Here is a 27,498-nt window from a genome sequence, read left to right on the forward strand (position 1 = left end):
CACGGACAACTTCCACTCTCCAGTTGGCCAAACCAGAGCGCAACGACACTCCCTTGTCATATCCCCACACAGCATGACCCAACTCCTTCACTCTCCACACCATAGGGAGGGAAAAAGCAGAAGAATGCTGTTTCTGCCCGGTTTTGAACCGGGGACCTTTCGCGTGTGAGGCGAACGTGATAACCACTACACTACAGAAACAGGGTGAAATGGGGCTTTTGCACCATATCTGCAATAGGCTGAACCCCAGGCCCCTCACTGGCTGCTCCCAAGCACCCCACACCCCTCTGGAAAATGCACCCCTCTCCCATGTCGCTCCGCCCAGACCACACCCCAAAACCCCTGCCGTTTCGCCCATTTTCTATGCTCGTCGCTCCCCGGCTTGTGGAACATCACCCCAAAGCATGAGCTGCTCTGCTGCCCTCAAGGGCTTTGCATGCTCCGTCACACCTTTTCCTCACACTCAAGAGGTCCTTGGCTCACAACCGAGCAGAAACAGCCTCAGATCTTTCTGGAAAACACAAAAAAACCCGAGCCACTTGCTTCCACTGCCCCATGCAGAGACAAGACGAGGATAGGACGAGAGGAAATGGCCTCAAGTTGCTCCAGAGGAGGTTTAGATTGGATATTAGGAAATTTTACGTCACTGAAGGGGTTCTCAAGCACTGGACCAGGCTGCCCAGGGAAGTGGTTGAGTCACCATCCCTGGAAGTATTGAAAAGCCGTTTGGATGAGGTGCTTAGGGACATGGTGTAGTGGTGGTCTTGGTAGTGTTAGGCTTACGGTTGGACTCGAAGATCTTAAAGGTCTTTTCCAACCTATACGGTTCCGTGATTCTGTGATTCGGTGACGGTTGTGCCCTGAGCAGGCGTTTCACCTGGTTTGCTTTGGGGTTGTGTTCCTCCACAATAAACGCCAAGGGAAAGCAAAGGGCTCAGTTGTGTTGCCAAATGCCAATGCAATTTTTGCAAGAATGAAAGCATTTATAGGCATATTATAGAGATGCGTGTATGTATAGAGACAGATAGGTGTGCGTGGTGGTATGGAAAGCAAGGTTTGAGTGCGGTGCCAGCCCTTGTGGCCTTTTGGTTTTCAGGCCTGCTGGTCTGCATTTGGAAGCAAAGTTTTGGTGAAGGGCGGGAATGAGTGAAACATGAAGGAGATGCTTTGAAACGGGTGCCAAAAGGCCCAAAGGGGTGTTTCTGCCTGGTTTCGAACCAGGGACCTTTCGCGTGTTAGGCGAACGTGATAACCACTACACTACAGAAACATGGAGATGTGTCTTCTGGGGGTCATATCTGGGGGAACTCAGAATACCCGTTCTTCCACTCACTTTCCCCCATTCCCACTCATGCTCCCCACATCCCGTTGCCCTTTTCTTCCTTCTTCCCAACCTGATTTCCTTGACCCTCATCTTACAACACCTACAAACACAACTTCTCCCTCACCCTTTCCCAACACACAGCCGCAAAACCCTTCTTCATGGGCTCTTGAGCTTGCTCAAACCCTTCGACACAACCAACGGAAACCCAACACCTGCTGCTTTGGACACACAGAGCCCATTCCCCAATCACAACTGCTTTTTAAGCAAGGAATCGCACCAGGAACACACCCCAAAAAGGACGAGGACTCCCCAGCCACTGCTTTGCAAGAGGCAGGGCCAACGTCCCTTCTCCAGAGATACCCCAAAAAGAACGATGACTCTCCAGCCGCCGCTTTGCAAGGGGCACGGACAACGTCCACTGTCCAGTGGCCAAACCAGAGCGCAACGACACTCCCTTGTCATATCCCCACACAGCATGACCCAACTCCTTCACTCTCCACACCATAGGGAAGGAAAAAGCAGAAGAATGCTGTTTCTGCCCGGTTTCGAACCGGGGACCTTTCGCGTGTGAGGCGAACGTGATAACCACTACACTACAGAAACAGGGTGAAATGGGGCTTTTGCACCATATCTGCAATAGGCTGAACCCCAGGCCCCTCACTGGCTGCTCCCAAGCACCCCACAGCCCTCTGGAAAATGCACCCCTCTCCCATGTCGCTCCGCCCAGACCACACCCCAAAACCCCTGCCGTTTCGCCCATTTGCTCTGCTCCTCGCTCCCTGGCTTGTGGAGCATCACCCCAAAGCATGAGCTGCTCTGCTGCCCTCAAGGGCTTTGCACGCTCGGTCACACCTTTTCCTCACACTCAAGAGGTCCTCGGCTCACAACCAGGCAGAAACAGCCTCAGATCTTTCTGGAAAACACAAAAAAAACCCGAGCCACTTGCTTCTGCTGCCCCATGCAGAGACAAGACGGTTGTGTCCTGAGCAGGCGTTTCACCTGGTTTGCTTTGGGGTTGTGTTCCTCCACGATAAACGCCAAGGGAAAGCAAAGGGCTCAGTTGTGTTGCCAAATGCCAATGCAATTTTTGCAAGAATGAAAGCATTTATAGGCATATTATAGAGATGCGTGTATGTATAGAGACAGATAGGTGTGCGTGGTGGTATGGAAAGCAAGGTTTGAGTGCGGTGCCAGCCCTTGTGGCCTTTTGGTTTGAAGCGCTGTGGGGCTGCATTTGGAAGCAAAGTTTTGGTGAAGGGTGGGAATGAGTGAAACATGAAGGAGACGCTTTGAAACGGGTGCCAAAAGGCCCAAAGGGGTGTTTCTGCCTGGTTTCGAACCAGGGACCTTTCGCGTGTTAGGCGAACGTGATAACCACTACACTACAGAAACATGGAGAGGAGTCCTCTGGGGGTCAAATTTGGGGGAACTCGGAATACCTGTTCTTCCACTCACTTTCCCCCATTCCCACTCATGCTCCCCACATGCCGTTGCCCTTTTCTTCCTTCTTTCCAACCTGATTTTCTTGACCCTCATCTTACAGCACCAACAAACACAACTTCTCCCTCACCCTTTCCCAACACACAGCCGCAAAACCCTTCTTCATGGGCTCTTCACGCTGATCAAACCCTTCGACACAACCAACGGAAACCCAACACCTGCTGCTTTGGACACACAGAGGCCATTCCCCAATCACAACTGCTTCTTAAGCGAGGAAACGCACCAGGAAGACACCCCAAAAAGGTCGAGGACTCCCCAGCCACTGCTTTGCAAGGGGCAGGGCCAACATCCCCTCCTCAGTTGCCCAAACCAGAGCACGACAACACTCCCTTGTCACATCCCCACACAGAATGACCCAACTCCTTCACTCTCCACACCATAGGGAGGGAAAAAGCAGAAGAATGCTGTTTCTGCCCGGTTTCGAACCGGGGACCTTTCGCGTGTGAGGCGAACGTGATAACCACTACACTACAGAAACAGGGTGAAATGGGGCTTTTGCACCATATCTGCAATAGGCTGAACCCCAGGCCCCTCACTGGCTGCTCCCAAGCACCCCACAGCCCTCTGGAAAATGCACCCCTCTCCCATGTCGCTCCGCCCAGACCACACCCCAAAACCCCTGCCGTTTCGCCCATTTGCTCTGCTCCTCGCTCCCCGGCTTGTGGAGCATCACCCCAAAGCATGAGCTGCTCTGCTGCCCTCAAGGGCTTTGCATGCTCTGTCACACCTTTGCCTCACACTCAAGAGGTCCTTGGCTCACAACCAGGCAGAAACAGCCTCAGATCTTTCTGGAAAACACAAAAAAACCCGAGCCACTTGCTTCCACTGCCCCATGCAGAGACAAGACGGTTGTGCCCTGATCAGGCGTTTCACCTGGTTTGCTTTGGGGTTGTGTTCCTCCACGATAAACGCCAAGGGAAAGCAAAGGGCTCAGTTGTGTTGCCAAATGCCAATGCAATTTTTGCAAGAATGAAAGCATTTATAGGCATATTATAGAGATGCGTGTATGTATAGAGACAGATAGGTGTGCGTGGTGGTATGGAAAGCAAGGTTTGAGTGCGGTGCCAGCCCTTGTGGCCTTTTGATTTGTAGCGCTGCGGGGCTGCATTTGGAAGCAATGTTTTGGTGAAGGGTGGGAATGAGTGAAAAATGAAGGAGATGCTTTGAAACGGGTGCCAAAAGGCCCAAAAGGGTGTTTCTGCCTGGTTTCGAACCAGGGACCTTTCGCGTGTTAGGCGAACGTGATAACCACTACACTACAGAAACAGAATGTGGGTGCTCCACATTCTCCCAGCTCCTTTTCTACTGAAAGTCTCCTCAAATTTTCTGTTATCATTAGAAAATGGCCATTTTTTGTAACCATCCACACTTGGGGTATGAGAAAGTAGAGGTTTTATTTGGGACAGAATGGGGAGCAGGGGAGCGCTGTTAACACCGACGTGCAGAGAAGTCCTGCGGGACCCCCGTATAGGAAAAATAACGATTTTTAAAGAATTTGCTTTTTACCTACCGAGGAACTTTCCCTGACCGGGAATCGAACCCGGGCCACGGCGGTGAAAGCGCCGGATCCTAGCCACTAGACCACCAGGGAGAGCTGGTTTGCAGAAAAACAAATGTTTTTCATTAATGTAGCTAATTTTTCTAAAATGCATATTGTTATTTTCAATTAGTTTTCCTATTTTTTATTAATTCTGCGTCTGGGGAGCAAAGCAGCTCCCGTCGGGCTGATGGGAAACAACATCTTTGGGGTTAAATGTGCAGAGATAAAAGATGGGATTGGTAAAAGTCAGTCAAATATCAGCTCCCTGGTGGTCTAGTGGCTAGGATTCGGCGCTTTCACCGCCGCGGCCCGGGTTCGATTCCCGGTCAGGGAAGAGCAAGTTAATCTTTTCTAGAATTAAGCTGAATTTATAAATTCCCTCCCATCTCTTCTGGATTTCTGCCTTTCTCTAGGATCTAACACGTAATTCCGAATCCATGGAAGATTAAAGCAGTCGAGCTGCTTCTGTGAAAATAATATTCCTATGGTCTGGTGGGACTGAATTTGGGAGAGCATTGACTCTGCTCCCATTCCCCATATCAAGGGGGTGTTGGGGCCCACAGGTGCTTTAACAGATTCCTGCACATTCCTACCCAAAAAGGACATTCATCCCCAGAGCAGGGGACAGGAGCAGCGATGAATCCATGATGGAGTGAGACTCCAGGCTGCGCTGACCCCACTGCACCACTTGTCACCATGTCCCCAGGGAAAATATTAATGCATAGACTAAAATAAATCCCCACCTGCAACTTGTGCTGTAAATAGACATTTTTGCAACCGCGGCCATTCCAGAGTTTGGAGGAATATCGATCCGGAAAATTCATGATAAAGGAATAAAAATGAAAATGCATGATAAAGGAGTAAAAATGAAAATATTTAGCCTGTTTCTGCCCGGTTTCGAACCGGGGACCTTTCGCGTGTGAGGCGAACGTGATAACCACTACACTACAGAAACCCGCCACGGCCCCTTTAAGGGCTCCCGCTGCCCTCACTGTACCCTCATCCTCAACCTCTCTTTGGTACCAAAATAAGCGTGGAAGAAAAAGAGCTTTTCCACGGAATTCACGCAGAACACCTCCTTCCTCCTGCTGCTGCCATTATTTATCCAAGCAGGAAGCGTTTCACAGCGGCTCACCCCCGGTTTTTTAATTGCAGCACCAAAACCGGCAGAAATTTGCATAAATGCCAAAATTGCATCGCAGGACCTGGGTGGGGACATTTTTCAGCCTTTCCGTGTTTCGCCCCACTCCCGGCCCGAGCACGGGCAGGGAAGAGGGGGCTGAAACCGCCAGAATCCCGCAGCAAAATGAGGACAGAAAAGCGGTTTCGCACAGCCCGGCTAGCTCAGTCGGTAGAGCATGAGACTCTTAATCTCAGGGTCGTGGGTTCGAGCCCCACGTTGGGCGGCTAATTTTTTCCCCCCATGACTCAGCTGAAAATAATTCCCCACCTCCCAGTGCTCGCCCGCTGATAATCACCATAAACCCCCCCAAAGAATAAAAAACTTTAAAAAAACACTTACATTTTAGTATCGCTGTATTCCCTTTTCGGGCCAAAATTCGTCACCGTCAGGATGGCCGAGTGGTCTAAGGCGCCAGACTCAAGGGTCTCCCTTCCCGCAGCTGGGTATTCTGGTCTCCGTGTGGAGGCGTGGGTTCAAATCCCACTCCTGACAGGTGCCTTTTTTTAGGCTCCTTCCTAGAAAAAAGCTCATTTTCCCCTTTGCGCTGCTCCCTCCGGCCGAAACCACCCCAGCGCGGTGTGATTATATCGCAAAAATTGATTAAATTGGTGTTTTGTCCCAGGAAGGGCACAGAAGGGCTCGCTTCGCTTTGTTTTTTTAACCGAATTCAGGCTTTTTTTTTGCACTCCTCGCTGGTGAAACCAGCTTGTTTGCTTGCAATAAGCCGGACGGCCCCAAAAAATGAGGTGGATTTTGGAGCAGCCCCTGAAGGAGGCGGTTTTGGAAGATCTCGGAGCCTGACTTGGGCAGGACGGAATGTGCGGGCAGGGTGCAGGCAGAGTGCGGGCAGGCAGGGAAAACCAGGCAGAAGCGTTTCTGTAGTGTAGTGGTTATCACGTTCGCCTCACACGCGAAAGGTCCCCGGTTCGAAACCGGGCAGAAACACTTAGTTATTCCTTTTTTCCTTGCTTGTTTTGGGGGATTTCTTTGCTTTGCTTTGCTTTTTTCATTCCTCCTTTTTTCTTTTTCATTCCCCGCCCCCCCCCCCCCCCCCCCGATACCATCTTTCCAATTTCTCTCAGGTTTTTGCACAGTTTGGATAAGTATTTCTCGCTGCTACCTATATTAAATAAAATTTCTAAATAGTAAACAACACCCATACAAAAATAAATAATACCTATTGCTAAATAAAAGAAGCGAGGCTGGGCTGCAGGGAGCTACCAAGTACTTTTGGGGATGCCTGGTTGCTGTGTTAGCTCGGAGGGGACACCCTGCGGAGGCAGGTGTGCACGCGTGGGGAGGTATAGGTACAAAAAAGGAGGTAAGGAATGTTTCTAGGGGGACGTCTTGTTATGATATGAAAAGCTTTTTCCCTAGAAAAAGGGCTCTGAGGGAGGGGGAGAAAAAGCATCTTCCCTGACCGGGAATCGAACCCGGGCCGCGGCGGTGAGAGCGCCGAATCCTAACCACTAGACCACCAGGGAGGCTATACACAACTCATCGCACACTGCTGGATCACGGACAGGACCAATTATTGTAATTTTTTGATCTATTTCCCGTTTATTTTCGGTCCTTTCCCCCTGTCTTCACTGCACCCTTCACCTCATCCCCTCATCGCTGCAGCTCAAGCAGAAAAGTTGTCCCAGCAGCCAGCCCATGGCTTTCCTTTGGGGAATAGAGGCATTTCCTGGCTGCCTGGCGATCAGATTTACTCACATCCACGTGATTCTTGGAGGGAAAGGACACCCCGTGGCACGGCACAACAGCAAGGGCCACCCCTTGCTCCCCTTGCACCCAGCTTGTTACTGGGAACCAGTTTGGAGTTGCTCATCCTGGACATGCTCTCCCTGGGGCGCACTGCCTCACTGTTGCATGACGAGAAGCGCTGGCTGTGCTGCTCGCGCTGTGAATTCTCCTGCATATGCAAAGCAGGGCTGTTCTCCGCATGCAAAAAAAATTAATTGTGGGGCATGCAGCAGCTTCCAGAAGGGTTTTGCATATACCTGGGTGTGCGGAGGCCTGCGAGAACATCTTCAATCGTCTGCTGCCTCTTAGGGCCAAGCTGCTGAAATGCTTTTTGGCTCCTAACTATGACTTAAGGACTGAAACTCTTGGGAGTTTAAGCAGAAGCACTATCACGTGATGCAGGAATGGTTATCGCGAACATAAGACCTTGCTCTGCCCAGCTGGGGATTTCGCAGAGGTTCCCATTCGCTGCCCTGGAATTGCCAGGACGAAATAACCACAAGACCAGGCTGCAAAGGAGGCAATTTCTTATTCTCATTTCCACAGTTTGCATTCGGCAGCTGAGGCAAACAAAGCTTTTCAAGCGATCAAAGGCACATCCGTACAATCTGTTTGGATATCTGAAAACACTGACTCCATCCACTGGGAAATGCTCCCGTGAGCACCCTCCATCCCTCCTGGGCTCCTCCTTACACCCCCAAATATCCATTAGGCAACAGCTCAGCCCGAGGCTGTTGCTCAATAAGAGGTTAAAGCCGACTCTGCCTCGGGAAGGATTTATTTCTCTTGGTTTTAGGCATCTACAGGAGACATGTCTCCATGCCATCTAACCAATCTGGGCTCCCTCTGTAATCAGAGGAGAGAAGTAAATACTCCTACACGCACTTGTGAAGCCATTTCTAGATGAGATAAATTAAAATTTGCCACCGTCCTCCACTGACCCTGGAGGGACCGTAGCCTGAATGGCTGCATATGGAGAGGTGAGTCCTTACAATGCCCAAAGGTGTGGACATCACACAGCACTAAGCACCAATCCAACACAAGCTGACACCAGCGATGCAGGTACTTTTGATGATTTAAAGCACCCTTCCATCAGATCAGCTCTTGCCTATCTCACCCTTGGATTAGATTAGGTTATTATCACCTCGTCAGAGGTCGCATAAAACTTGAAGCCATCATGAAGCCCTCCAGGCTTTTGCATCATCATCCACAGCATCTATGCTCAGTTGTGCAGCTGAAAGCTTGGTGAGCCAAAAAAAGGGTCCAGCAAACAGCAGGGATGCACGATCAGTCAGAAAGGGTGCAGGGAGAGAAACAGGGAACCGGCACAGCGTGTGTTCGGCTCCGTTCTATCCCTGTCCTCCAACAGAGAGGTTTTTGGAAGGGGTTTATGGGCGTGGATGCACCAGGGCAGCATCGCCAGCAAAGCCACCCGATGACAGAGCAATGCAGTTTTTTGGGGGGCAGCAGGGCAGTCCCCCTCCTCTACAAGCTCTGAACCAACCGATGTTTCTTGCTGACATAAATGATGGGGAAAAGAGAATTTTCCATCCTGGACAGTGCATTCTTCATGCTCCCAAAAGCCATCTCTGGGGTGACGAGCCCCCGTGGTCTCCCCAGACCCTAGCGAGAGTCGAGCAGATGCTGTCCCATGGGGGGGGGGGGTCAGGGGGAGAGCGTGAACTGGCACCCCCTCCCCAGGCAGAGCAGGGGAAGGATTTGCTCCCCTGCAAAGGATGTCGGGGGGTAGGTGAAGATCGGTGCCTCGTTATTGGAGTCGAAAAAGGCCACTCGCCCCGCCTCATAGTCCAGGTAAATCCCAATCACTCTGGGGGCAGCAAGCAGGGAGATGGGGATGGTAGGAGAGGTGAGAGCCTGGTACTGGCTCCCACACTTCCCCACTGCCCAGATCCCCACCTTGGGGTTGACGCTGATCCGTCCCTTCCTCTTCACTGACTCCTTGGCCACCCCAACAGCCCAGGCTTCCCCATCACCCACCTCCACCTCCCAGTAATGCCTCCCTGCGCTGAAACCCTCGCAGCCCAGGACACAGCGAGATGAGTCGAAACGCTTGGGGTTGTCGGGTACGGGCTGGCGGGTGTCTTCCCATCTCACGCGCTTGCGATCCTCGGATAGGACGAGCCGGGGATGCGCCGTCTCTGGATCCAGCGTCAAACTTACTGGGGACAGAGAGAAGATGAGCATCACAGGCACAGCTCACTCCTCAAGGGCATTAGGGTCACGTTTTCCCCATCTTACCCCAGTTTAACCTTGGGGTGCTCCAGCTCCCAGACCCTGTTTGCTGGAGCAGAGCAGGAATGGGTTTATGCCCACAAGCAAGGTCGGAAGAGTAGAAAAGAGCTGCACGAAGGGAGCTTGATCTAGAGTAAAAGTAAGGCTTTGAAGTGTGGATATTTTTTCTGGGAGTCTCCAGGCCATTGAAAAGAGGAAAGAAAGCCTCAGGTGTCCCATGACTTTCCTTTTTTAAGTTCCCATGTGGAAATATTTGCAATTTTCACCTTTGGTCTCATTCAGAGAGGTGATTTCCAAAGGTGACGCTGACCCTACGTGAGGTCCCACAGCACTCCAACACTTACCATGCTCCCCAAGCTCTGCCAGGAGGTAAACTTGCCCTCTCTCATGTAATCAACTAGAGTAATTGCTTCTTGCTATGCTAATACGGCTGCAGCTCTGCAGGGCACGTTAGAAGGATCTCTCCATTTTACCAGGACTTCTCCTACCTAGCTGAGATCTCCTTCCTTAGGTCTGCTGCAGACAGACCTAGCACGACCTCAAACCCTCTCCTCCCCAGTTTCTCTGTACCTTGAAATTTCATCAGCATCTCTTTGAGGGCAATATTTTTCTGAGGAAGACCGGTGGGTTTCTCTCCCAGATCAGGTGATGTCTCTGCTGGCTTCTGGGCACTGTCCTTCTCAAGCCTGGAAAGAAGGAAGACCTTTCTAATAATACTTCCTTCACTCATCATTGTTATTATGCACTGACTGATTTTCAACTGGGATTTCTTACAAATAATTAAATAGTAGGACTAGAGCGAAGGCTTGGTCCTAGGGCACTCATTAATGAGGTCCCAGAGAAGGGTTTGCTGATCCAGAGCACATATCTATTTTGTTCCCAAAGAGAAGAGTCCCTGGTTGGTAAAGGCTTTCTATCATGAGCAGCAGCGCTCTGCTTCAAGGGAAATGCAGGCAACAAAAAACGCCTTTCCTTGCCCACTTTTGTCTTTCCAATAACCCACCTTCTCGATCATGTTCCAAAGAGAACATGAAGAGGTCTGTTATAAGGGTGGAAGTTCATACTGGATTCCCTTCCACCTGGATGCACTCCTTAGTGTTTAAACATCCGCATGGTTTTAGCTGCTGGCTTGCTATTTTTGATGGGCTCGCAAGGGCAGGGAGTGAAAGCTCAGCCCTCCAGGAATAGTTTGGGATGGACTACAGAGGAGAAGCTGCAGCAGAGCTGGAGCTGCATCATCCCATCTGATACCTTTCCCCGGTCTTCAGCCTCCTACCTGGACCTTTTGCAGTGTCCTAGTTGTCTCCTATATGTCTATACAGTCCCTAGCATACAGGGACCATAAGTGGATGGGGTTTCAGAGTCCATCAGTATCACCACCGTAGAGATAAACAACATTAACATCTCAAGAACACATGAAAGGAGCCGCAAACCTGCTCAAGATGTTTCTGCTGTCCTACAAGGGAAAGATGAGAGAAGGAGCATTAGGTCAGAGCAAAGTCAAGCCTGATAGTCAACAACAAGCAGCTACTGCAGGGCTGTGAGGTGACCTCGGGCAATTCAAGGCACTGCTCTGTCTAAATTAGGGGTCTAAAATGAGTCCCTTAATACTGATGTGCCTGCACAGTGTTTGCAGATCTGCTGGGGAGTTAGGTGAGGTCCTGGAAACATCACTTAATGAGCAGCTCGTAGTTATCTGCTATGACCCACCACCTTTCATGTCCCTACTCTTCCAGTATGGGTGTTATTACTGCTAATGCACACCACTGTTTCAACACATTTGAATGTTTTAAATCAGGAGTTAACCAGAGTCTGGAGGTGGGCTCAGGTGATGGGTTTGGACGACTACCTAAAGACGAGATGGGTGCCTGTTGTTTCTTCACTGCGTACGAAGGAACTTGGACACTTTGTTTTGGATGTAGACATGTACAACCAGATGGATGAATCCCATACCCATGTAAATAGACAGTGATTTAAACAGACTGTGGTTGATTTAAAATATTCAAGTGGGCAGTTGGGCCATGCTTTTGATCACTGAAGAAAATTTAAAAAAAAAAAAAAAAAAGCTTTGAAAGATACATTTTAAAAGGAGTATTTAGAACTAATTTGACTCCTGGACTGGTGACACCAGTGGTGTTCAAGGCCAATGGTCTTCAGAGGGGCCTGAGGTCTCACCTGCAGGAATTCACATGCTGGCTGCTGACACTTCTCCTCCAGTTCACGGATCTGGTCACCAATGGAGGAGATCTCCTCCAAGAGCCTGTTGATGTTCTCTTCCTGTCTCCTCACGATCTCCTGGTGCAGCTTTTCCAGCCGGTCCAAGAGGAGACGTTCCTGTCCCTCCACGAACTGGTGCAGCTCCTTGACTTCAGACACAACCTTCTGCCTCTCCGTTTCCACTTGTTCCTGCAACGAGAGCCAATGCACGCAAGGGAGAGGCAGGGCTGGGGACAGAAATAGTCGAGAAAAATTGCAATGGAGCTGATTTAACATGATGACTTATAACACAGCCATAAATTCCAGTGCCCATTGCAGAGCAGAGAAGTAATTAAGACAAATATTTTTGCCATTTCTAGCCTGAAGTTGCTGGCAAAGGACATTTCCCATGGACTCTAATCTTTGTACCTGAAATGTTCCAGACCTTTGAACAACAAGGGAAGATACAAAATAAAACCATAAACAGATTAGTCAGCGAAAGAAGTCAGGGAAAGGGAAAACAAGGCAAGAAAGAAGCAATCGGGTGATTCCCATTTTCTGTATGTATTAATAGGGGGAATCTGGGAATGTGCCCCACTTGTGAGCAAACCGAGGAAGAAGAGGATCAACAATAACCTGGCAAAATCCAACACGTGCTCCCAGCCTGCTAAGACATACAAGGAGCAGGAGACATGGGGAAAATGGGAGTGTTTTTTAATCTACCCTGGGGACAGGCAGTCACCACTGCCCAGACCTTACCCCAATGGAGAGGACATTCCCGTACATGTGCAACGGATCGTGGAGATGTGATCTTTGGCCGTGGCACATCTCGCGTCTCCACATCCATCACCATGGCCAGAGGGACAACCGAAAGGAAAGGGAGAAAGCCATCGCCACCCAGGGATAGACACTTACGAGGAAGTCCAGGCTTTTCCCTTCCTCAGCCATTTTCAGCCCCAGCAGCTTTTCTCTCCTGTCCTTCAGGATCTGTACATGAGCCTGGAATTTCTCCTGAGTGAAGAAGAAACACCTTGTTGGTGCATTCTCTTCCTCTAGCTAGTCCATCCCTCTACCCTCATCCCACCTATCCAGGTTTATCTCCTACAAACTCAGATTCTTCCCTGCTTAATAACACAATAATCTGGCCCTGGGAATTCATAAACCCTGATTTCTGGGAGAGCAGGACAACCAGAACAGGTTGCTTTCTCCAACAGCCAGGGTGAAATTCATGGCACAGATTGGAAAAGACTCAGGCAAAGGACCAAATCAGTGGAAAAGGAGCTTTAAATGACTGGGGAGACCCTGCTGGCATCTGCTCAGGTTCAGCCTGTGCTCAGTGCTGACCCAAAACTTATAAGTTCAGGCTGTTTGCTCAGTTCAGCTGCCAAGGAATGTGATTTTGGTCACAACCTCGAAGCCTGGATGGGACATTCAAGCCGGTTTATGGCAGGGAGACCATACCCTCCATCATCCTTGTGCAGCGAGACCGAGACTACATCACATGTCTGCAGTGAGAGCAAATTTTTCTTCCCACCTTTAGCGAAATCAGTTCTCACAACAACCGGCACATGCACGCAGTGAAACTGGAGCCCAGACCATTGACGTGCTGGAAAACCCAACACTGCCTTACACACCAGCACCGTAAGACCAGATTCTGTCCTGTACATCTACATGCAGCATCTCCTGCACCCCAAATGTCCGAGACAGCATAGCTGACCCTGCTTTGAGCAGGAGGTTGGATTAGTTGATCTCCAGGGTTCCTTTCCAGCATGATTTATATGAGGACACCGTGATGATATGGAAATGACAGCTTCAAGACAGTCGGGGTGACCAGCAATGTAAGTGAGGGGGAGCACAGAGCAGGCAGGGTGGGGGTGGCTGTAATGCAATGCTCATGCCACAATGCAGAAAGCAGATTGAAAGGGGTAGAAATCCAGATGTCTGCAAGCAGAGCAACCCACAGGGCAGCTCCCTGACCTGGTCCCCTCCTCCTCCCTCATCCCCACGCCACGCACGGAGACCTCCCACCTTGTGCTCCTCCGCAGCCTCCTCGATGGGGACCACGGCGTGGACCCGGTGAGCCTGGGACTCTCTGCAAACCAGGCAGATGGGGGTCTGATCTTCCTCGCAGAAGAGTTTCAGAGCTTCCTGGTGTTTCTCACACAGCCTCTCCCCCCCTGCCCCTCCTTTGGCTGCCTGCAAGCTCAGCCGCTTGGCTATCTCGATGATTTTTGCCAGCTCCCGGTTGGGTCTCAGGTTTCTCTGCGGGGCCGTCTCTTTGCACTGAGGGCAGGCAAAATTCTCCTCGGCTTCCTCCCAGCAACGGGTGATGCACGCCCGGCAGAAGTTGTGACCGCAATGGATGGAGACGGGGTCTTGGAAGAAGCCCAGGCAGATGGAGCAGGAGGCTTCGTCGCGGAAACTTTCAGCAGGGCTGTCTGCAGCCATGGTCTTGGCAGCGAGGATGACGGGGCAGCTTTTGTTTTCCGCCCCGGCTGGTCTTGCCCGTTGGCTGCTCCCCTTCCTGCAGGTGTCTCAGGCCCCGAGGGAGGTGAAAGTGAGCAGCGGAGGAGTTTCGCTGCTGAGACGTACCAGGTTTTCTCTGGGTTGCGACCGCTGCCGAGCAAAATGCTGTGCTGAGAAGCTGAAGAGGGGAAGGGAGAATTCCCCTTTCCCCAGGGACCCCAGTGGGTTGAAAAGAGATTAAATGGAAAATAAACATCCTTCATCATTTCCTGGCTTGCTCGAGATCCACCTGCAGCTTCTGTATGACACCCCCTCCCCCCAAAAATACCCAGGCAAATGGAGGGGTAGCCCCTGCCCCAAGCCTCCCCATGGGGTCTGGCACCCAGAAACCATCCTGATTTCATTTCTTATTAATAAATGCTCTTTTAATTTATTAATTGAAGGGCACAGCCATGAGGATAGAGCTTAAGCAAGTCCCCTGCCGCAGATAAGTCTCCCGTCTTCAAGCTAAACCACCAAGACGCATCCTTCGCTGCTCATTTCAGCTCTTTACTATTTATCATACCTAACTGCCGGCTTCGCCGCCATCCTGCCAGCGTCCTCATATCTGCATGTATACGTGCAGCTATAAATACTTTTATTGTTGCTTTCGATTCTCCTTTTAAACACGATGCCATTTCTTTCATGGTTCAGGGCTGAGCCTGGAGTCAAGCAGCAGCTGATTACCACTCACCCTCTTATCTTTAATTTTCTTTTTCTTCCAAGCTTGCCTGCAATTAAGGAAGGGAGGGGATTTTATTCCACCCTGTAAATGAAATAACTCCATGACCGGCCATACTCCTCACTCAGTCTGCTCAGAAACGGGTTCTTCTTCACCCAAGATCCCACCGTGCTGCAGGAGAGTTTCCTTCAGCCCTCAACCCCCACTTTTTGGGGAAAAAGGGTGATATTTCAGGAACGACCTTCCAGCAATGGAAATCTCCCCTCCCACGGCTGTGTTTCGATTTGCAATGTCACTTTACTCCAGCTGCACTGACCTTGCACGGTCCATTGGGTGCCTGCCTGCATAAACGTGCCTGCCCATGCTTTTTGTGCATCAGTTTTTAAAAGCCTCAGCATCCCTGGTTTTCCTGCAAAACCCCTCGCCTCGGGCTGTAGCAACAAGCCTCCAAATCCACCAAGACCTCATCCCAAAATGGGTTTCATAACACCAAAGCAGCAAATGTCTTCCTCTCCTCCCCTCCATCCCTCTGCGGCTCTTCTGGAGGGACAGCAATGTCGTTCTTCTTCCTCTTAGGCAAGAAACCCCTAATTCACTCAATCTCATGGACCTGTGGAAGAGCCGCTCCCTGTCCAAAGCCCTCTGCGTACTGAAGCAAACAGGGCTTATTTGCATTGAGCTGAGGCTGGGTAACGAAGTGACACATTTTCTGAGAACATCAGTAAATAACACATCCGCCGTTATTTGTTTGCAAGTGTTTTCGGGGGTCATGATTTTCCGGTGCAGCCCTCTGCACACACGAACACTCAAACTGAAACCTGTGGTATGGTTTCATACTCAGGGCATTTTTTTTTTGTTTTGTTTTGTTAATCCAGAATTAAGGGTTGATTTAGTGGGGAATGACATGTGCAGAGAGACTGCACATGTGGTGGGATGGATACCCCTGAGGCACCGCTTCACTTTGGCTTTTGCATTTAGAACATTGTTTTCTCTCTTGCTTTTCTTCCTCCTGCTATCCCACAAGTGCTGGCAGCATCATCCCCTCTGCCCCAGTGCCAAAACCCACATTTCCTCCCCAATTACCTACATGAGTCGCATAATCAGAGTAATCTCCCAGCAATCGCCTGCAGTGGCTTTGCTCTTTGCTGTGCCTCTTTTGGGCTTGAAGCAGAGCTTGACGTGCCTGGAAAAGCATCTCCAAGCCCAGCAATGTCAGTTGATTTTGCCAAGCCCTGGGGGCACTTATGAACATTAACAGCCCTAAGCAACCCCACCTGGGACCCCCCCATCCCCTGGCCATGGCCCAGGGGCTCTATTTAAGCTCAGTCCTGCAAGCTGCCTTGGAGGAGTGTCTATGTGTGGCTGTGGACTCTGCTGAGCCATCCCTCCATGATTTAGCACCCTGGTGCCCTCAGCAAGGGAATTTTATGCCATGAGAAAATTCAGCAGAAGGCTGGTGCTGCCTCTCCCAGGATGGAGAAAATATGGGGTTGTTTGATTCCCATCATTGGTGTGGGGGAGATCTGGGTGAGGGATGTGTACGCTAAGGGAGAGACTGAGAAGTGGGCAAAGCATCACTTGCTATGTTTAGATGATGCTGAGCTTGATCTTAAATAGCAGCAAGTCATAGAGAAGGGAACCATGGGGTACTTAAGTGTACCTGTCTCCCTCAATATCAAAACTAAATCTTAAGGCAAAACTCACTAAGAGTTTGATTTGACTTTGTGGATAACATGGCTCAGCTCCTAAAAGTGGGTTTGGTGCATTTTTTCACAACTAACGCCTTGCATTATAGCTGTCTATGCAGTAAACTGGGTTGGGCATGAGACAGGTTAAAAATAATGACACTCCTCTCCAAACGAGCCCTTAATTGGCTGTGTGTAATTAACAGGGGCTATTAGTGAGTGTGGTCTCAAGAGGGAGCTGGAGGCTGCGTTTTGAAAGACGGGAAGACATTCGCTCAATGTCTGTGCTAGAGGAAAAAGAAAATTAGTAATCAAAGGTTTTCTGTGGGATTCTGCTTAATTGCTTCAAGGTATAGGTACGGGGCTGGGGACAGCCACAATTAACCCTCAGGCACAAGCCACCCTGCCTCAGTTTTCTACTTCCTTTGCAGTGCGTGTTTTTGCTCCTGCCTCCTTTTCCCACAGTTTCAGGCTTAAACCTAAATACAGACCAGGGAAAGAGTGGCTTTTCCCGCAGATCTCGCTTTCATGGCATCAGCCAGATGAGGGAACTGTTTGGGCTGAAAAATAGGCCCATTGGGAAACGAATCCTTTGTTTTCAGCCTGGTTGATGCCTGGCTGTGGAGAGGACAGGATGGTGATGGTCAAAGCTACAAATGGGTCAGCTCAAAAGGATGGTTCAAATGCTAAAGAGATTCAAAGGCCCCCTGGTGCAGACAAGACTTTCCCAGAGGGATGTAAGGACTAAGCGCTGCTCTTCCCAACAGGGAGCAAGAGGATGAGGTTGCTCTTGGCTGGGGCATCCAGTCCCTTTTGTGCTGGAAATGGGATCCCTGGGGTGCTGGCATCTATCAGTACCTGGAGAAATACCATGCTAATAAGCCAGGACTTGGGAATTGATCCTGCTTTGCAATGCAGAAGATGGGAGCAGTTTAATGCCTGAGGAGGGAGGGAGGATTTCACAGAGGCGGGTGGGGGGGTGGCTACAAATTTCCCAGGATCAGAGGGAGCTGGATGGGGTCCCATTTCCCACCTCCCTTTCCTGCTTCCCCCCCACCCCCCTTGGGCTCTGTTTGCTGCACAGGCAGAACCGATGCTGGCCCCACACGTGTCAGCAGCATCGATTTGCTGCCGAGAGGAGGACCAGACCCATCTCCCACTCCATGCGGGTGCCCCTCAGCCCCCACTTCATTCCTCCTCTTTCACCCCTCTTGTGATATGCAACCTCCTTCCCAAGCTGCCTTTGGCCTCATCTTTTCCATGGATGCTCTTCCCCATCTTTTCCACGCCAAGACCCCTCCCCAAATCCTCTCTGCCCCCGTGCCCAGCCTCCTTCCAGGATGTGGGTCTCACCCTCAGACTTGGCAGGGCTCCTTTTCCCCATCCTTGCTCCCTGCCAGGCTGTGGGTGCCAGGAACTGGTACGGACTGCAAGTACCAACCATTTGGGGTATGGGGACCACCCTGGGGGATGCAACCAGGAGGACTTTGGCCATCAGCTGCTCTCTGCCTTCCCACCCAGACTCAGCTCTGGCTCTGCCCACCCGGGGGGTGGCAGGAAGGGAAACGCCTTTTCCTTGCTCGGAGGAAAATGAAAGTGGCCGACGTCTCGCAGCTCACATCGGGGCCCCATGGCTGCGCCGAGCCCCACCGCAGAGCTCCCCAGCGAAGCATCCTGCCCCATCTGCCGCGAGTATTTCCGAGACCCCGTCTCCATCCACTGCGGTCACAACTTCTGCCGGGCATGCATCACCCGCTGCTGGGAGTGGTCCACAGCAAATTTCTCCTGCCCACAGTGCCGGGAGACGGCACCGGAGAGAAACTTTCGGCCCAGCCGAGAACTGGCGCGGGTGCTCGAAATAGCCAAGCGGTTGAGTCTGCAGGCGGCCAGAGGGGAGACGGTTGAGGAAGAAGGATGCAAGATGCACCGGGAGCCTCTGAGGGTCTTCTGCAAAGACGATGAAGCCTTCATCTGCATGATCTGCCGGGAGTCCCGAGCGCACCGGTCTCACACAATGCTTCCTGTGCAGGATGCTGTCCAGGAATACAAGGTAAAGGGGATTTTTTTCCACCTAGATCTGCACTAGGAGCTGGACCAGCACCATCAGGGCTTGATGTTCCCCTTGCAGCACATTACTATCAGGCTGTGAAACATCTCACTGCAACCCAGGGCAGTAGGCTGGGGGCAGAAACGTTGTCCCCCTCTGGGTGTTTGCCTCTACTCTTCCCCCAGAGCAAACTGGCCCGTTTCAAAATGATGGTGTAGACCACGCACCAGTGCTTCTGCTGTCTCAGTTCTCATCTGACAACCTGGTGCGCTGTAGCTGAAGGGGTGAGGTCTTAATCCCCTCTTCCCCACTGCAAAATTCAAGCCTTTGTCCAGCTTTGGTGCTCACTGGACACCTGCTGATCCCAAGATGCTCTCTAAACCGGCAGGAGCATGGTCCAATAAAAATAGGGATGTTTTCCTGCTGCATCAGTGAGTTAAATCAGCTCAGAGAAAGGATCCAATGCAGTCCAGAGCTGGTGCAGAAAGTTTTTTCCACTATGTGGCATTTATTTCCATTTAAAGCATCCCCAGGTCTTAAGCTCAGGATCCTTCTGGACCAAGAGGGACACAAGGAGAAGCCCTGGAGCTGACCACAGTGCAGTCCCCCCCGGAGTATTTCTTTGGGGCTGTTTCAATCTCCAGAGACATGGGATCTTTATTTTTTTCTTCCCTCAGGGACAAATCCAGGCTCATCTGCAAGCTCTGAAGGAAGACAGAGACAAACTCCTGGGGTTTCGAGAGGTTGAAATGAGGAGAAGCTGGGAGTACTTGGTAAATGTTTTTACGAGGAGGGATGTGGGGGTCTGGATGTCTCCCTTTGGCTTTAGATGCGATGCCATGTGGGTGATCATCCTGGGCTGCCTTGGGGCTGGGGTCCCTCTCCAGGTAGCAAACCAAATGCTGCCTGACTTTTCTCTGCCTTGTAGGAAAAAAATAACAGGTAGAGCCTGGAGCCCTGCTAGGGACTCAGTTGCTGAATGCAAAGCAATATATATATGTATAAAGGATATAGGATACTCAAGACACTGACTCTTTCCAGGTGTGCAGTCATTGGCATGCATGGGACTTTGCCGCATCCTTCTCCACCCTACTCTTTCCTTCTTGTGTCTCCTCCTTGCAGGAGAAGACTGAAGCTGAGCGGCAAAGGGTTTTCTCCAAGTTTGAAGGATTACGACTTTTCCTGGAGGACCATGCCCATCATCTGCTGGCTCAGCTGGGGGACCTGGAGAGGGACATTGAGAAAATGCAAGAAGAAAACATCACTAGCCTGACAAAGGAGATCTCTTGTCTGGATACCTTGATCCAGGAGATGGAGGAGAAGTGCCAGCAACCAGCAAGCAAATTTCTGCAGGTGAGGGAGAAGGGAATGGAAGGCTATTTTCTGGCTCTGGGTATTGCCCCATGATGCTGCTGAACCCAGGCTGTATTCAGCTCCAAAGCCACATCCATGCTGTTGAGGTTTCAGTAGATGTTTTGCTACCAAGACCCATTCACTGAGTTTCCTCTTCCCTCTCTCTCTTCCAGGACATCAGAGGCACCTTGAGCAGGTATGGGGCTTCTCGAGCGTCTCCTTCCATCCCAGGCTGGGGAGGGAGGTTGGACCTTGTGTTTGACAGGACAGGTACAGGAAAGCCTTTACAAAACCTCACCCAGAAGTCAAATATTTGCCTCTGTGGCTCTGAGCAAAGGTGTTGTTACCCATCATTGAATGTGCAGCAGGTTTATTAAAGCCTGCACCAGTTCCTCTGAGCTATGGGTGTGCACAAAAGATTCCTTGGTCTCTCTCTGAGAAGATGCATCCTCGCCTTTTTGTTCTGTCCTCCCTCTCTAGGTTTGAAAAGGAAAGTGTCCAGCAGCCCCCGTTGCTGCTTCCAGAGCTGGAAAAGAAAATCAGTCACTTCAGGGAGAAAAATGTTGCTCTAGAGGAGACTCTGAGGAGCTTCCAAGGTATTGAGCGTGGGCTGGGGTGGGGAGATGGAGCGATACCCGTGCCAGCATAAATTCTATTTATTTACTTAGAGTATAAATTATATTTTCTTGCAATTATGCATGTGATCTCAGTGTGGCAGAACCTCTCTGTTTTCATGTTCACACTGATACCTGCATGTTATATCAGATAATGTCTCTTCTCCCCTCTTTAGACATCCTGATGTTTGAGCTGCCTGAAAAGAGTAAGTCCACATCTCCTGGGGGTGAGGGAGTGGGAAGGACAAAGGGAAGGCTGAGCCCAACATGGGATGGGCCATGAGTTGGAGGATCATCTGGGGAAGATGCTGCTGCATCTGAATAAAACAATGAATGGCAGGGGGGGCCAAAAACACCATAAGGAGTCATGGAATCCTCACCACAATGTGTTGATGGATTCATTTCTTTCAATGGAGCTGCTAAGCCGCATGAAGACTGAGTCTGCCCCTCATGTCAGGGAGCAAATGCCTAGTTTGGCATTTTTGGCACGAAAAAGGGTAGGGGTCTCCTACTCATCTGCCTTGGGGCTTGTTCTCTTGCTCTCTTGGGAATCTTCTTCTGATGCTTGCCTGGGTCCTGTGGGATGGGGAAAGCAACCAATGTCTGCCTCTGCAGCAAGGGCAGAGCATCCCAAGCAATGGGATGGATGGTGCTGCCCACACAGCCCCAGCAGCGAGCCAGAACCCAAGGCCATGGGAAATGGTTTGGTTTTCTTTGATGCTCTACTCTCTGCCCCTTGCAGTGAAGGTGACCCTGGATCCATCCACAGCTCATCCCCAGCTTGTTGTGTCAGCAGATGGGAGGAGCGTGATGTGGGAAGATGCCCAGCAGGACCCATCTGCAGAGGGGTTTGGCACTGATCCCTACGTGCTGGGCTGCGAGGGCATCACCTCGGGGAGATGCTGCTGGGAGGTGGAGGTGACACCCAAAGGCTCCTGGGCCTTGGGGGTGGCCAGGGAGTCCATGAAGAGGAGGGAAGAGACTGCTGTGAGCCCTGAGATGGAGCTCTGGTCTATGGGTCTCTGTGAGGGTCAGTTTTGGGCTCTCACCTCCCTTGAGCGTATCCCACTATACCAGATCCAGGTCCCCAGAAGGGTCCGGGTCTCCCTGGACTATGAAAAGGGTCAGGTGGCATTTTTTGATGCCGATAAGAGGGCCCTGATATTCAGTTTCCCAGCAGCTTCATTTAAAGGGGAGAGTATTCATCCCTGGTTCCTGGTGTGGAGCGAGGGGTCTCAGATCACATTGTGTCCCTGAAGCTCTCCATTCTTACCCAAACACAACTTTTATGTTCCCACCATCCCTATTTCCAGCACTTTGGAGGACTTCTGTCTACTAAAGTCCTAGTTGGCCTTTCTGGCCTCTCTTTCCATCGTAAGTGATGCCCAAGGGTTGAGCATTTCTGTGGGTCAGTGTCCCAAATGGTCATCCCCCAAACTGGGGCATCACTGGCTGACAAATGGAGCCACATCTGCCCCACAGCATCCTGCACCAGCAAGACTGCTTCTCTGCTCTTATGGTTTTAGATGAGTAAAAAGATTTACATGCTGTAATGTTCTTCTCTGTCTGGTTATTTGCTGCTTCTGGATGTCAGGTTCAAGGGGGGGAGCTGGAGTTTCGGTTAACTAAATCCCATTGCTGGTATCTGCACAAAGCCTGTGAGTTGGCTGTGCCTGCACCTGGAAAGGTCCACAAGCCCCATGCAGGTGACCTAGGGACATCCCTGGAAGCCATGTGCCATGCTGTTCTCCTATCTGCTGGCAGTCCCAACCAGAGGGAAAGACACTGAAGAGAAAATGGTGTATTTTTTTATTATTAATGATCTACATCATGGACGTTTCAAATATGAATTTTTGGAGAAGAGGAAACAGTTGAGGCTCAGGAGCTTTGCCATGTGTGAACTTTCCATCAGCAAAGATACCGCACTGGTAAGACTCCGCATTGCAGCACTGAAGGCTGGGACAGATACCACCTGACATCAGAAACTCGCACTGCAGGTGTCTGCATCTGAACTGGACGCCCCAGGATCCTTTATAAGGGAGAAACTGTCTGGTTTAGGGCAATTGCACCCATTGGGAGGTTGAGGGGAAAAAGAAGGTGAAGTTTGGATGCCTTGGTTTGGAGGTCACCAGCGCAGATGGGGACATCTATACTTAATCAGACAAACCTTTCTACTACTGTCACTCTGAATTTTTCCCCTTTTCCTGATATATCCCATTTCTATGCCCCAGGGTCCCCTCTCTTTGCCTCGGGCTTATCTATTCTCCCTGTACATCAAGCCCCCAGTTTCATGGGGAAGAAGGAAACACAAAAGCCAAAGTCCCCTTTTCTTCTGTTCCCTGTGGTTCCAAGGGTAGCATGGGGGACATGTGATTGTCCCCTGAGGCTGTAGAAAGTGGAGGCGGGGACACCACTTTCCATGTCTCAAGGACACAGCCTGAGCTGGGACCTGGCCCCCACCACCCAGAGCCATGGGCGGACCCGCTCCCCGGTGAAGGAGGCATGGGAAAAAATGAACATGAGCCCCCCCTCATCCGCGTCAAAGAATGCCACCCTCCCTCCGGCGTAGTCCAGGTGGATGCTGACCCGCCGGGGCACCCAACGGAGGGGTAGGAGGGTCACCTTGCGGGTGGTGAGCGCCCGAACTTGTCCCCCCCACTTCTCCAGCCCCCAGATCCCTCCTTGGGGGCAGAGGCTGAGATGCCCCTTCCGATGGATGGACTCACGGGCCACCCCCACAGCCCAATCCCCCCCGTCCCCCACCTCCACCTCCCAGCAATGCCGGCCTGCTGCGAAGCCCTGGCATCCCAGCACAAAGGGCCAGTAGTCAAATCTCTCTGGGTTATCAGGCAGGTCCCGTCGTCCTTCCCCACGTCTCACGCTCTTACAGTCCTCGGAGAGGATGAGGTCGGGGTGAGCCGTGTTGGGGTCCAGGGTCACGATGGCTGTGGGATGGGGGACAGGGCTGTCAGAAGCAAGGCTGAGCATCCCAGGGATGCAGGGGGCTTGGAGGGGGCTAGCAGGACCCAGGTTGGCATCCAAGGGGCAAAAGCATCCCCAAGAAGGGGAAGGGAGCTGTACATGAAGCAGAAAAGCTGTTTTTAACCAAAAAAAACCAAAATGAAAAGGTGCACAGTAATGGCAACAGACTCATGCAGAAATCCCTGCAGATTTTAAGGCTACGTTGGATCAAAAACAAATGCTGAGGCGAGAAACAAAATGAAGGAAAGTGATAGGTGGGATGTAAACCAGCAAAGTCTCAAGCAGGTCATCTCCTACAGCAAGCGTCAACCACAGGACAAGACCAGACTGGTTCATCTGAGCATGTGATTGAAAAAAAAAAAAAAAAGAGCTGAAACCTGAAGACAGGACCATAAATTGGGTCATTCTGTTTCTGTATTTGTTTCATGGAAGTAGTTAGGTTTCAAGGCAAGGGCTCTGCCCTGGAGTGGGTTTTCCTCCAGCCTTACGCTGAGGCTCCAGCTGCAGGGCTGAGAAAACTTGTTGGGTTGCCCTAATTCTCGTATTCTTCCTTCAGCATCTATTTTTGGCCACTTTGGGCTAGGCGCACCTTCATCTAACAGGTATGGCTGCTCTTGCGTTCTCACTCTCAGCAGAAGCCAGTTTTGGGAAAGGCTAGGCTGGAGGGGGAGCCGAGCCCGAGAGCAGCTCATCCTTCATCCATGAGCATCTTTCACGAATTAGGGCAAAACATGTATAATTAAGAGAATGAGGCATTAAGTGGGTATCAAATTGTCATTTCTTCTGACCAGGAAAAGCCCTTTGCTCTTCCTCTCCTCCATCTCAGGGTTTCTTTCTGCAGTATTTTTGTTCCCAAAGTATATCCAGAATGAGCTAAGGGCAGCTCAGCCCTTCCAGCTCTCCCGAAACTATGGCTAGCCTATTTTTTTTTTTCCTCCTCCTCAAGCCCTTCTCAGTACCTTGTAGCTTCTTCAGAGTTTCCTTCAGAGCACTGTTCCTCCATGAGAAATTACAGACTCTCTCCTCTGACTCTGGAGAAACATCCACTGGCAGCTGGAAAGTCACTTTCCCACACCTGAGGGGAAAAAAAAAAACCCAAACCACACTTTTCAGAGTGATTGTCATCATTTCAGGAAAGCTGATGCCATCAGAAATGAGGTGATGGTATTGCTAGAATGTTGGGTTTTTTTAATCTCCCGCCCTGGGCAACCCAAACCTCAAGGAAAGTAAAGGCCAAGTTTCCCTGTTGGATTAATCTCTTTTTTAATTTTATTTTTTATGTAGACCGTGAGAAAGGTCTAGCTTGAGAGGACTGGGCTAGAGAAAAGAGCCGAGACTTTGCAGTGAAATTAAAGCCAGCCTTTGCCGATGTGGAAGTCATTTTGAGATTAAAGCTCCTTTGATTAGCACATCCCCAGAAATGATCAAGAGAAGAGACAAGGATGTAGCGGTGGTACCCAAAATACCCTTCCAGACTCTTGCAATTTCCCTGAAGCTGAGGTGTATTCAGCAGCCACCGATGAGTTTTCTCCTCCATGGTCATTGCTCTTTGAAAAGCTCATGAAACAAACTTTCAGAGATGCCACGTACCTGCTGACGGTGCTTTTCACATCCTAGGGAAAGAAGAGAAAACGAAGGTCAGCGCGAGCTTTTCTCCTTAAATCACAGCAATGCTGAATTGTTTAGCTGGGGATGGATCTCTTGGGTCTCTGCTCCAACCCTCTGCTCAGGGCTGCGTCCAGGCAAGGTCTGAATATTTGCAGGGATGGAGATGCCCACATCTAGAGGGACCCTCAACCAGGGAGACACCACACTCACAACGAAAACATTTTTTTCCCCAAATTTAGAAAAAATTTCTCTTGCTGCAACCTGTGCTAGCTGCCTCTCATCCTTTCACCAGACACCTCTGAGACACTGGCTCTGTCTGCTCCATAATCCCATTAGACCATTACAGATTACCAGGGCCCCCAGCAGCACTAATAGACATTAATGGCCCTGATCAGCCCCACCTGAGACCCTGCCCATGGTCCAGGGGCTCTGTTTAAGCTCAGACCTGGGGTATTTAGTCCTCTTGCAAGATGTCTTGTGGCCATGGACCCTGCTGATTCACCCCATGGGCTGCATTCCCAGCTCGCCTTCAGCTCTGCCCCTGGATCTACCTGATGCTCTGGGCTGCCCTGCTCTGCTCCCCTCTCTCAGGTACTGCCATGATGGGCTGAAGGCTGGTGATACTCTTGCTCCCTACACTATCATGCTCAGCTCCCCATCCTGTAGGGAGCCACCAGCCCTCACTATTCCCTCCCACAGACATTGATTTCATTCCTTTTTTTTTTTTTCCCCCCCATCTTTCCAGGCTCCAAATCTCCCTCTCCTCACTGGGGTTTTCAGACCTACAGAGGGAACAGGAGCAAACCAGAACTAGGATAGCCCAACTAATTAAACCAGTAGCTACCCGGTGGGGAGGACCCTTCCCACCTACAATTTTCCCTTGAAAAGCTGTAAACTGGATGAATTCACTCACCAATTGCTGATTCTTCTCTTCTTGCCCTTGTGTCAGGGTGTCCAGCTGGGAAATCTCCTCCAAGAGTTTGGTGGCATTTTTTGCCTGCCTCTTCTCAATCTCATTTTTCAGGTCTTCCAGCTGTGAAAGCAAGAAGAACTCATGTCTTCCTGCGACCTGCACCGTGCCTAAAATCTGAGCAGTCTGCCAGGGCTCAGTTTCTATCATCCCCTTTTAAGATGCAAATTGAGCAGTGGGGTGGGAAATACCAGGAGAAATTCATGGAAAGGTATTTCCCACAGGCAGAGATCACCCCTGAACCCAAATCCCTACTAACTTTTCTCGAATTCCTGGAGAAATCTGGGTGGGGGGAAAAAAAAATCAAACCTGATGCAAAAAAAGCAACACAGATTTGGGAGGAAAGATGCTGATAAAAGCCATAAGCACACTTGCATGAACTTGGGCAGAAAGCCATGCTATTCTTGCACTCACCAGCACAGCAGTGGTGCAAAGCAACCAAAAAGGATCTAAAGAAATGACCCTAAAGTTGGTGTATTACTGCCCAGGGACTGACAAGTCAGGGAGGCTGACACCTACCAGATCCTCCAGTTTTCTGCACTCCAGGGTAGCTGTCCTTCCTCGGAGACCTTCTCTCTCTTCCTTCAGAAAACTTAATATCTGCCTGAATTTCTTCTGAAGCAAACTAAAAAAACCTGTTGTTTTTATCCCTTTGATGGGGATGGATCTTTCTCTTCCTGTTCCTTCCCAGTCCTGGGTAAAACTGTGGCACGGATGCGTTGAGCCTGCAAGTCAGCTCTTTGTGCCATGTCTCCTGGGCAGGAGGTGGTGACACCCTTGGCCTGATCTGCTGGGAGCATCATGTTTCTCTCTTGTCAATCTTCCAGCTTTTTATTCTGGGGAGCTGTTGAGGGCTGTCACCTCCCTGCTTTTGTCCCTTTCCTTTTAGGGCTGAGCACTAGGCAAAACCATCAGCCGTCCCAGGAAAGCGCTGGAGGCAAAAGACATTCAGGCTGCCAGGAGGGTGAGGAGCTCTGGAAGCTTCATGGGACCACAGATGGGAAAAGCATAAGAAAACAGGGAGGGAAATGTGCAACCAGAACCTTGTAGGTGCTGCAACTCAATGCCCATAACGGGGCACAAGTTGGGGTCCTTGGGACCCCTGCCACGTATGTGCCTATAGCCACCCATTACTACATGCCCTCAAGAAGCACTGTTCTGGCTCTGAGCTCACAGGGAAATGTTTCTAAACAATTTCTAACCCACTGCTGCTTTGTTAAGCTCCATGGCTAAATATATATATTTTTTGCATGGCAGTAACTGGGAGTTTTAGAGACAGGGTCACCGTGACCCAGCTGAAGGGCTACCAA

At 50.6% G+C, this 27,498-nt stretch overlaps 3 protein-coding genes and 13 non-coding genes across 16 annotated transcripts; 5 read left to right on the plus strand and 11 right to left on the minus strand.

Annotated features, from left to right (window-relative positions):
* Positions 1 to 128: 128 nt before the first annotated feature.
* Positions 129 to 201, minus strand: TRNAV-CAC (transfer RNA valine (anticodon CAC)). The gene has a single exon. It is a non-coding gene; the product is annotated as a tRNA-Val (tRNA).
* A 996-nt stretch (positions 202 to 1,197) lies between these two features.
* TRNAV-AAC (transfer RNA valine (anticodon AAC)) lies at positions 1,198 to 1,270 on the minus strand. Its single transcript has one exon. It is a non-coding gene; the product is annotated as a tRNA-Val (tRNA).
* Positions 1,271 to 1,854: 584 nt separating this feature from the next.
* TRNAV-CAC (transfer RNA valine (anticodon CAC)) lies at positions 1,855 to 1,927 on the minus strand. Its single transcript has one exon. It is a non-coding gene; the product is annotated as a tRNA-Val (tRNA).
* A 716-nt stretch (positions 1,928 to 2,643) lies between these two features.
* On the minus strand, positions 2,644 to 2,716 carry TRNAV-AAC (transfer RNA valine (anticodon AAC)). The gene has a single exon. It is a non-coding gene; the product is annotated as a tRNA-Val (tRNA).
* A 513-nt stretch (positions 2,717 to 3,229) lies between these two features.
* On the minus strand, positions 3,230 to 3,302 carry TRNAV-CAC (transfer RNA valine (anticodon CAC)). The gene has a single exon. It is a non-coding gene; the product is annotated as a tRNA-Val (tRNA).
* Positions 3,303 to 4,017: 715 nt separating this feature from the next.
* On the minus strand, positions 4,018 to 4,090 carry TRNAV-AAC (transfer RNA valine (anticodon AAC)). Its single transcript has one exon. It is a non-coding gene; the product is annotated as a tRNA-Val (tRNA).
* A 253-nt stretch (positions 4,091 to 4,343) lies between these two features.
* Positions 4,344 to 4,415, minus strand: TRNAE-UUC (transfer RNA glutamic acid (anticodon UUC)). The gene has a single exon. It is a non-coding gene; the product is annotated as a tRNA-Glu (tRNA).
* Positions 4,416 to 4,626: 211 nt separating this feature from the next.
* On the plus strand, positions 4,627 to 4,698 carry TRNAE-UUC (transfer RNA glutamic acid (anticodon UUC)). The gene has a single exon. It is a non-coding gene; the product is annotated as a tRNA-Glu (tRNA).
* Positions 4,699 to 5,246: 548 nt separating this feature from the next.
* On the minus strand, positions 5,247 to 5,319 carry TRNAV-CAC (transfer RNA valine (anticodon CAC)). Its single transcript has one exon. It is a non-coding gene; the product is annotated as a tRNA-Val (tRNA).
* A 378-nt stretch (positions 5,320 to 5,697) lies between these two features.
* On the plus strand, positions 5,698 to 5,770 carry TRNAK-CUU (transfer RNA lysine (anticodon CUU)). The gene has a single exon. It is a non-coding gene; the product is annotated as a tRNA-Lys (tRNA).
* Positions 5,771 to 5,931: 161 nt separating this feature from the next.
* On the plus strand, positions 5,932 to 6,039 carry TRNAL-CAA (transfer RNA leucine (anticodon CAA)). The gene is made up of 2 exons: positions 5,932 to 5,969; positions 5,994 to 6,039. It is a non-coding gene; the product is annotated as a tRNA-Leu (tRNA).
* Positions 6,040 to 6,419: 380 nt separating this feature from the next.
* On the plus strand, positions 6,420 to 6,492 carry TRNAV-CAC (transfer RNA valine (anticodon CAC)). Its single transcript has one exon. It is a non-coding gene; the product is annotated as a tRNA-Val (tRNA).
* A 467-nt stretch (positions 6,493 to 6,959) lies between these two features.
* TRNAE-CUC (transfer RNA glutamic acid (anticodon CUC)) lies at positions 6,960 to 7,031 on the minus strand. The gene has a single exon. It is a non-coding gene; the product is annotated as a tRNA-Glu (tRNA).
* A 1,927-nt stretch (positions 7,032 to 8,958) lies between these two features.
* Positions 8,959 to 14,190, minus strand: LOC140644843 (E3 ubiquitin-protein ligase TRIM39-like). The gene is made up of 6 exons (XM_072847994.1): positions 13,771 to 14,190; positions 12,658 to 12,753; positions 11,722 to 11,952; positions 10,980 to 11,002; positions 10,117 to 10,232; positions 8,959 to 9,473 (listed from the first exon to the last, which is right to left on the minus strand). Exons 1-6 carry the CDS (start codon positions 14,188 to 14,190, stop codon positions 8,959 to 8,961), a joined length of 1,401 nt encoding a protein of 466 aa, XP_072704095.1.
* Positions 14,191 to 18,244: 4,054 nt separating this feature from the next.
* On the plus strand, positions 18,245 to 22,002 carry LOC140644838 (E3 ubiquitin-protein ligase TRIM7-like). Its single transcript, XM_072847982.1, has 7 exons — positions 18,245 to 18,664; positions 19,339 to 19,434; positions 19,784 to 20,014; positions 20,188 to 20,210; positions 20,495 to 20,610; positions 20,805 to 20,834; positions 21,371 to 22,002. Exons 1-7 carry the CDS (start codon positions 18,245 to 18,247, stop codon positions 21,883 to 21,885), a joined length of 1,431 nt encoding a protein of 476 aa, XP_072704083.1. The 3' UTR covers positions 21,886 to 22,002.
* A 1,050-nt stretch (positions 22,003 to 23,052) lies between these two features.
* LOC140644796 (E3 ubiquitin-protein ligase TRIM39-like) lies at positions 23,053 to 27,415 on the minus strand. Its single transcript, XM_072847861.1, has 6 exons — positions 27,391 to 27,415; positions 26,708 to 26,913; positions 26,132 to 26,251; positions 25,201 to 25,223; positions 24,570 to 24,685; positions 23,053 to 23,573 (listed from the first exon to the last, which is right to left on the minus strand). The coding sequence occupies exons 1-6, from the start codon at positions 27,413 to 27,415 to the stop codon at positions 23,053 to 23,055; spliced, it is 1,011 nt and encodes a 336-aa protein (XP_072703962.1).
* Between the last annotated feature and the right edge of the window lie 83 nt (positions 27,416 to 27,498).

The sequence above is a fragment of the Ciconia boyciana genome, chromosome 29 (assembly GCF_034638445.1).
Source record: "Ciconia boyciana chromosome 29, ASM3463844v1, whole genome shotgun sequence".
Lineage (NCBI taxonomy): Eukaryota > Metazoa > Chordata > Aves > Ciconiiformes > Ciconiidae > Ciconia > Ciconia boyciana.

Bases quoted from the DNA above. Each gene is read 5' to 3' on its own strand.
- LOC140644843 (XM_072847994.1), bottom strand. From the start codon at position 14,190: ATGGCTGCAGACAGCCCTGCTGAAAGTTTCCGCGACGAAGCCTCCTGC. The intron at 11,003-11,721 runs GTGAGACCTCAG...TTTCCCTTGTAG, and splicing joins CAGCATGTGAATTCCTGCAG to GACAGCAGAAACATCTTGAG. The intron at 10,233-10,979 runs GTTTGCGGCTCC...CCTTCTTTCCAG, and splicing joins AGCAGAAACATCTTGAGCAG to GCTTGAGAAGGACAGTGCCC.
- LOC140644838 (XM_072847982.1), top strand. From the start codon at position 18,245: ATGGCTGCGCCGAGCCCCACCGCAGAGCTCCCCAGCGAAGCATCCTGC. The intron at 20,611-20,804 runs GTATTGAGCGTG...TCCCCTCTTTAG, and splicing joins GACTCTGAGGAGCTTCCAAG to ACATCCTGATGTTTGAGCTG. The intron at 20,835-21,370 runs GTAAGTCCACAT...TGCCCCTTGCAG, and splicing joins GTTTGAGCTGCCTGAAAAGA to TGAAGGTGACCCTGGATCCA.
- LOC140644796 (XM_072847861.1), bottom strand. From the start codon at position 27,415: ATGGAGCTTAACAAAGCAGCAGTGG. The intron at 26,914-27,390 runs GTTAGAAATTGT...GCTGACTTGCAG, and splicing joins GCTTAACAAAGCAGCAGTGG to GCTCAACGCATCCGTGCCAC. The intron at 23,574-24,569 runs GTACTGAGAAGG...CCCATCCCACAG, and splicing joins AACTCTGAAGAAGCTACAAG to CCATCGTGACCCTGGACCCC.